This window comes from Nannobrachium achirus (genome assembly GCF_963921795.1).
Source record: "Nannobrachium achirus genome assembly, chromosome: 3".
NCBI lineage: Eukaryota > Metazoa > Chordata > Actinopteri > Myctophiformes > Myctophidae > Nannobrachium > Nannobrachium achirus.
The window spans coordinates 76400415-76407914 of record NC_137812.1 but is presented as its reverse complement, the minus strand read 5'-3'; the positions used below and the strand labels follow the sequence as shown (position 1 = coordinate 76407914).

Sequence of the window (7500 nt, the reverse complement as noted above, 5' to 3'; positions counted from 1 at the left end):
ATAGAGAGAGTTCCGTCGCAGACAGTACAAAGGCAGGGCCCTTAGCCAATTGAGGTGTGGAACATCTGGGAGTGGTGTTAGCTGGAGTATTGGTTGAGCTTCACATGACAGTTAGCACGCTGCAGAATATAGTCTCGAGCGAGCCCACACTGTTTTGGAGGAACAGTATCTCTAGTTCTTGTCTAGTGTTCTCATCATCTGCTGTAACCCTTCAGGCAATCAGACATCACCATACCTTGATATTGTGATGTCAGCCTTTTAGCTGATGTTCCTGGCCTATGTGTTGTTGGTGGTGACTCACTCTCTCTCTCTCTCTCTCTCTCTCTCTCTCTCTCTCTCTCTCTCTCTCTCTCTCTCTCTCTCTCTCTCTCTCTCTCTCATCTAGCTGATGTTCCTAGCCTATGTCCTCCTGGTGGTGTGGTTGGGTATCACAGCGTTCAGCAGCGTTCCGGTCTTCATGTACTTCAACGTGTGGAGCATGTGTCAGAACACCAGCCTGGTGGAGGGACAGAACTTCTGCGTGGACCTCCGTCAGTTTGGTGAGACCCCCACCCAGCTGGTCCTAGTGAGACCCCCACCCAGACCCCCACCCAGCTGGTCCTAGTGAGACCCCCACCCAGATCCCCACCCAGCTGGTCCGTGTTCATCTCACAACAGGCTCCATGCACCACAGCCATCATATGGAAGAAAACTGGACTATTCCCTACTTACCCATGATACTAATGAAGGCTCTGTTCCATTACCCATGAAGGCTCTGTTCCATTACCCATGATACTAATGAAGGCTCTGTTCCATTACCCATGATACTAATGAAGGCTCTGTTCCATTACCCATGATACTAATGAAGGCTCTGTTCCATTCTGCTCCTGGGCTGTGAACATAAACTGACCATGAGTGATTGACAAAGAGCGAGGCCAACAACAGTCTAAATATCGCTCTGTTTCAGCAGTTCTAGGCAGTTTGTCTGATGGAGGAGAAGGTGTCATGTTTATCCTTATAGTGTCCATGAACTATCAGCCCTGTTACAGTTGTTTCCCTGTACATTTTAACTGTAATTTGTGGATTCAAATAAAGAGTTAAAATGTGTGTGATCCGTGACCTAACTCTGATTCTGTGCTCCGTCAGGCATGGTGGCCATCTCTGAGGAGAAGAAGGTGTGCACAGGAACCGAGAAGTTCTTCAAGATGTGTGAATCTAACGAGGTGAGTGAGTGATAGATCTTTATGGTGGGAATGGCGCTTAAGGCCTGTCCATAGTATCTCAGAAAAGTTCGGTGGGTTGGACTTTCCGACGTGCACAACGTGCACAGGTCTAATGCTTTTCAGAAGTCGCGGGTGATGACATTTTGTAGTGGAACCGGACCTTTTGACCAAAAAGTTTGGTTTCTGTCAACGTATGGACCGACCTTTAAGACTATGATCAGAACATTAACCCTGGTGTTGTGTTGTGTTGTGTTGTGTTGTGTTGTGTTGTGTTGTGTTGTGTTGTTAAAGTATGGACCGACCTTTAAGACTATATGATCAGAACATTAACCGTGGTGTTGTGTTGTGTTGTGTTGTGTTGTTAAAGTATGGACCGACCTTTAAGACTATGATCAGAACATTAACCCTGGTGTTGTGTTGTGTTGTGTTGTGTTGTTAAAGTATGGACCGACCTTTAAGACTATATGATCAGAACATTAACCCTGGTGTTGTGTTGTGTTGTGTTCCAGCTGGACCTGACCTTCCATCTGTTTGTGTGTGCTCTGGCCGGGGCGGCCGCCGCTGTCATCGCCATGGTGAGTAATGACCAAACCCCCAGAACGGCTTGTAAATATTGAAGCAGCCGGCCCCTACTGGCCAAAGCTGGAACAGCAGGCGGGGGGGACTACATGCACGAGCATAAGAGCGCGCCGCTGGGGTCTACAATAGGGTTCAATGGACGTCGAATGACGTTTGTGATGTAATTACGTCTCGATGTAACACATTAGCTACACATTAGCTACTTCCACATGCTTCAAACGCCACTGAGCACTTGCATTGAAATGAATAGCTGGGGGCGGGGCTATACGCTCTCTATTTATATATACAGTATACTCTATGGTAATAACCTGTCTGCTGTTTTCACACTTCTTCTTGTCAGACAGTCAGTTACAAGGCTATAGATGTGATTTAGACACAACTGAAGATGTTGCTGTCCCTTCTCATTAAACTCTGCCAAGTCCGGTGCTGTGCAGGGCTGTTCCAGCAGGGGGCAGTATATCAGGAGGTGCTGCATGGTTTGCTGTTCAGTGTCAGTCACACACAGCAGCCCCGTCATTAACTGTTCTGCTGCCCTTGACGATCCTCACCGCCATTAAAACCGGTTACTACACGACGCCATTGACAGCGCTCACCGTCAATCTTACTGTATTTACAGTAAATGTATTAATACTTACAGTATGTAGCTCCGGTCGCGGCCGCATCGGTAATGTCCGCGATTTGTTTAAAACGCAGGTTGGGCGTGCACGCGAAGTGAAGCTCCTCCATGTTAAGTCAATGGAGAGGCCCATAAAGAGACTTCATTTACTCCAAATAAGACTTTTAAACACAAAGCACAGCTCCAAACAACAATAGCAAGACAAGCCTGGCGGCCGCCATGACACACTGTCACATGACACATGTCATGTGACTAGATGACGTAATCGTTGATGTCATTCAACAGTCCGTGTGTGTACACACATTCCAGGCAGGCCTTTCACAATAAGAGCGTGTGCTAATGGGCAGATCTGCGTGGCGTCAAAGAAAAGTTAACTCTTCATACCCTGCAGCACTAATTGTGTTAATGTATCCCCATTTAGCGAGAGTGGCTTTTGCGCGTCCAACACCAGATCTTATTCTTAAGGCATTTCCACACCGCATAGTTGTTGTCTGCTCCAGGGGGGGGGGGGGGGGGGGGGGGGGGTGCCTCGCTTGCCTTAAGCTCCGTTGTTGTTGCTGGTGGCAGGTTTTCTAGTCTTTCTTCCCACTGAATGACTCTTTTCACTGATAATCCTCGTGATCCAAGGGGCTGGACGCTCTTCAGGAAGCTTTTCCCGGGGCGGCTTTTGGCTGGCTCATGGCTGAAGAGAGGGTGTCTTTGGTCTGTAGCTCTTTCTTGCTTGCTGCATTTCGTCGTATCTCTGGTGGGCTCTGCCTGCCAGGATGTACAGTCTGTGGGTGTAGATTCCAGGTAGCTTGTGATAAGGCGGCAGCTAGCATTGATGGCGGGATCCAACTTTTTGTCATGGGCAGATCGTTCCCATACTGGGCATGCATACTCAGCAGGGGAGTAGCAGAGAGCTTGTGTGGTTGACTTCAGAGTCTGTGGGTTGGCACCCCAGGTTGTGCCACTGAGCTTACGGATGATGTTGTTCCTCGCACTCACTTTGCACTTGGTCTTCTCAATGTGGGTCTTAAAAGAGAGGCTTCTGTCCAGGGTTACCCCGAGGTAGACTGGGTGCTCCCAGTGTTCAAGGTCAGTTCCTGACCAGCTGACCTTCAGTTGGCGTTGGCTTCACGGTTTCTCAGGTGGAAGGCACACACCTGTGTCTTAGATGGATTTGCACGTAGGTGGTTCTCTTCATAGTACGGTGTTCAAGGTTCAAGGTTCAAGGAGTTTATTTGTCATTTTTGTCACAAAAACGAAATTTGTTACCCAGGTCCTGGACATGGCAAAATAAATATAAATATAAAAACACTATAGAAAACTACATAATACCTAAAAACGCTAAAAAGACAATAATAAGAGCAGCAGCATTAAAACAGCATAGTTCATAGTGCAGAGTTCATGAGTAATCTCCCAGTGCAAGATCACAGATTTTCAAAGTTCAGAGTTCATCATTCTCACAGCTACAGGGAAGAAACTATTCTTTAGCCTGGTGGTACTGGCCGCAATACTACGCAGCCTCCTGCCCGAGGGGAGGAGGTCAAACAGACCGTGAGCAGGGTGGGTGACATCTTTCATGATGCTGGTAGCCTTTTTCTTACATCTGGTGGTGTAAATGTCACTGATGGCAGGTAAACTGCTTCCGGTGATTTTCTGAGCAGACTTTACTACTCGCTGCAGAGCCTTCCTGTCTGCAGCAGAGCAGTTCCCATGCCACACAGTGATGCAGGATGTGAGAATGCTCTCCACCGCACACCTGTAGAAGGAAGTGAGGACAGGAATACCCAGCCCCGCCCGCTTCAGTCTCCTCAGGAGATAGACTCGCTGGTGAGCCTTCTTTAATAAGGAGGCCGAGTTCTGCTTCCAGGTCAGGTTGTTTGCGATGTGCACTCCCAGGTATTTGAAACTGGAAACCACCTCCACAGCATCGCCGCCGATGTAAAGGGGGGTGGAGGTGGGGCCACTCTTTCTAAAGTCCACAATCATCTCCTTTGTTTTAGTCACGTTGATGCAGAGGTTATTTGCACTGCACCAGGACTCCAGATGTTCCACCTCTTGCCTGTACTCCACCTCGTTGTCGTTGGAGATTAGTCCCACCACTGCTGTGTCATCTGCAAATTTGACAATATGATTGCTCGGGTACCTGGCCTTACAGTCATATGTCAGCAGGGTGTACAACAGGGGGCTCAGGACACATCCCTGGGGGGAGCCGGTGTTGAGGGTGATAGAGGAGAAGTTGTTGCGGATCTTCACAGTCTGAGGCCTGTTGGTCAAGAAGTCCAAGACCCAGTTGCACAGAGATGGGCGTATACCAAGGACAGCTAATTTATTCACCAGAGTCTGTGGAATGATGGTGTTGAACGCCGAACTAAAATCCAGGAAAAGGAGTCTGACATATGTGTTCTTCTTCTCAAGATGAGATAAAGCCACATGGACTACAGACGCTATAGCGTCGCCCGTGGAGCGGTTCTTCTTGTAGGCAAACTGGTGAGGATCCACCATGTCATCAAGGCTTGCCTTTATGAGAGGCATGACCAGCCGCTCAAAGCATTTCATGACAATCGGAGTCAGAGCTATTGTTGGCTCTGCCAGAGCGTTGGAGAGTCCATCTTCCACGACTTTGAAACCGGTGGCTTGCGCTGCGGCTGTGCACCTATGCAAAGATCCTCTGCATAGATGAAGCAGTGAGTGTCTGCACTTTTTGGCTGGTCGTTGGTGTAGAAGTTAAAGAGAAGTGGTTCAAGCACACCTCCCTGTGGAAGGCCATTCTTGGGTCTTCTTCTTTCCTCCAAGCTCAACAAAGAAGTGCCGATTTTCAAGCATGCTTTCAATCAGCTGTCAGACGGGTGTCTCTTGTGATCTCCAGGATCTTGCTGAGAAGACGTCGTGGTTGACTGTGTAATGAGCAGCTGAGAGGTCAACAAACACCACCCTGGTTACCATCCCTTCCTCATAACCGTCTTCCATGTACTGGGTGAGGTTGAGTACTTGGCTAGTTGTCGACTTGCCCGGGTGGAAACCTGCTTGTTCAGGGATGAGGTGTTTGTCAACAAAGGGACCAATTCTGTTGAGGAGCAGACGTTCAAAGAGCTTGTAGGGTTAGGTTTAGGTTTAGGTTTAGGGTTAGGTTCAAAGAGCTTGTAGGTGTGACTCAAAAGTGAGATTAGTCTAAAGTTCTTGCGGATGGATCTTTACCAGGTTCCAGCAGTGCTATAATGCGGGCTTTCTTCCAGATGTTAGGGAGCTTGTCTGTTGTTAAGCACTCATTATATAGCTGTAGAAGCCAAGTCTTTGCCTTGTGTCTTGTAGCTTGTAACTGTTGCTTGTAGTGGTGAAAGGATTAGAAGTATCTTGTCGATCTAGCCGATCTAGTCGATCTAGTTGATCTCGTCAATACTCCCAGGCCGCGGCGTTGATGCTCCTTCCATGGCCCCCCTCACACAATAACCTGTCTGTTGTTTTCACACCAGAACAACAACCTGTCTGTTGTTTTAACATGCACTTCACTGGCATGAAGTGGTGGAAAAAGTATTCAAATAAGTAAAAGTATCAATACTGCAATATAGAAATATTCTATTTACAAGTAAAAGTCTGGAATTCAACATTTAGTACAAAGTAAAAGTACAAGTACAGTAAAAAGTACAGTATTGGTATCAAAATGTACTTAAAGTACCAATTGATTGATTGATTGAAGACTTTATTAGAAGTTTGAATAGGAAAAGGTACAGTTTCATGACGGTACAGTTCACTGGTACAAGGTCTACTAAAAGGAGATCCATGAAAAGACTAAGCTTATTTCCACAGGAAACCATTTAAGTGTCTCATATAACATTGAATGACAGACGAATAGAACACAGTACTATGCAGTAGATATGTAAAGAAAAGAAAAATGAGAGAACAAAAAAAAAGAGTCTAAACAAACAGTAAGTATATACTGAGCTATATAGAGCTTAAAGGGGAACTAGGTAAGTCTGTGTATAGAAACACATTCCTCCTCCCCTCTATGACAGGCATCAAACAGGTAGTTGTCTTTGATACTTACATTGATACTAGAAATCACAAACGAGCACTTAAGAGCTCTGTGTAGCAACGCTACAACTGGAGTTATAATAAATAAGATTCTTTCATCTTATTTAGTTAAAACTCAAAACAAGGTGTGGTGTGTCAGTTGGCAGGCCAGAAAGAAGTGCATTGCTAATCAAGCCAACAGAGGAAAAGCATTTTTTTTTAACATTTCAGATTCGCGCAATATTTATAAGGTGAAAGAAGGCAACTTTGGTAACATGATTAATGTGTGTATTAAAATTCAATTCAGCATCAACGATCACTCCCAGGTTCTTTACTGAATGTTACTTTCTAGAAGAGCTAAGCTATATGTTTAGAGGTTGGGCCGTCTGTTCTGTTCTGGCTGAGAGAATCATTTTAGAGGATCACAGATCAATATGTCTTTTGTATTCAAATATATTACAATCATAGTGAAAACAGCAGATCTATAAGCTCACAACGGCAGATCTATAAGCTTGTAGATCGCCTATGTTCAATATTTCGACGAGACGCCCATCATTTTATCATTTTGGTTTCAGGACCGATGTTTCCATGGAAACTGAAAGGGAGAGACACGTGTGTGTGTGTGTGTGTGTGTGTGTGTGTGTGTGTGTGTGTGTGTGTGTGTGTGTGTGTGTGTGTGTGTGTGTGTGTGTGTGTGTGTGTGTGTGTGTGTGTGTGTGTGTGTGTGTGTGTGTGCGTGCGTGCGTGCGTGCGTGCGTGCGTGCGTGCGTGCGTGCGTGCGTGCGTGCGTGCGTGCGTGCGTGCGTGCGTGCGTGCGTGCGTGGTTTCGCAGGCATGACGTGATGCTATAAGGAACCATCTCAGAACAGAGAGAGAGACAGAGAGGGAGAGAGGGAGAGAGAGAAGGATAGAGGGATAGAGAGAGAGAGAGAGAGAGAGAGAGAGAGAATGAGGGAGAGAGGGATAGAGGGAGAGAATTACCAAATTGAAACAAATGGGCAATTCTGTAATGTTAACCTTGCATTTGATTGAAATCTACCGGCAATACTTACAGTAATTCAAATGCAAAAGAATTCAGATGTTCTCAGTGAAATTAGCTAAAATGAA

The 7500-nt window shown here is 46.3% G+C and overlaps 1 protein-coding gene across 1 annotated transcript in view; it reads left to right on the top strand.

Moving 5' to 3' along the window:
- The window catches only part of LOC308281251 (neuronal membrane glycoprotein M6-a-like), a gene marked incomplete at both ends in the record, with an annotated part of 41440 nt that overhangs the window by 30999 nt on the left and 2941 nt on the right, over positions 1 to 7500 (top strand). The window contains 3 exons of the mRNA XM_080721385.1: positions 386 to 539; positions 1126 to 1202; positions 1712 to 1777. Of these exons, the coding sequence (XP_080577511.1) occupies positions 386 to 539; positions 1126 to 1202; positions 1712 to 1777 (297 nt within the window). The remainder of the gene's footprint in view (positions 1 to 385; positions 540 to 1125; positions 1203 to 1711; positions 1778 to 7500) is intronic.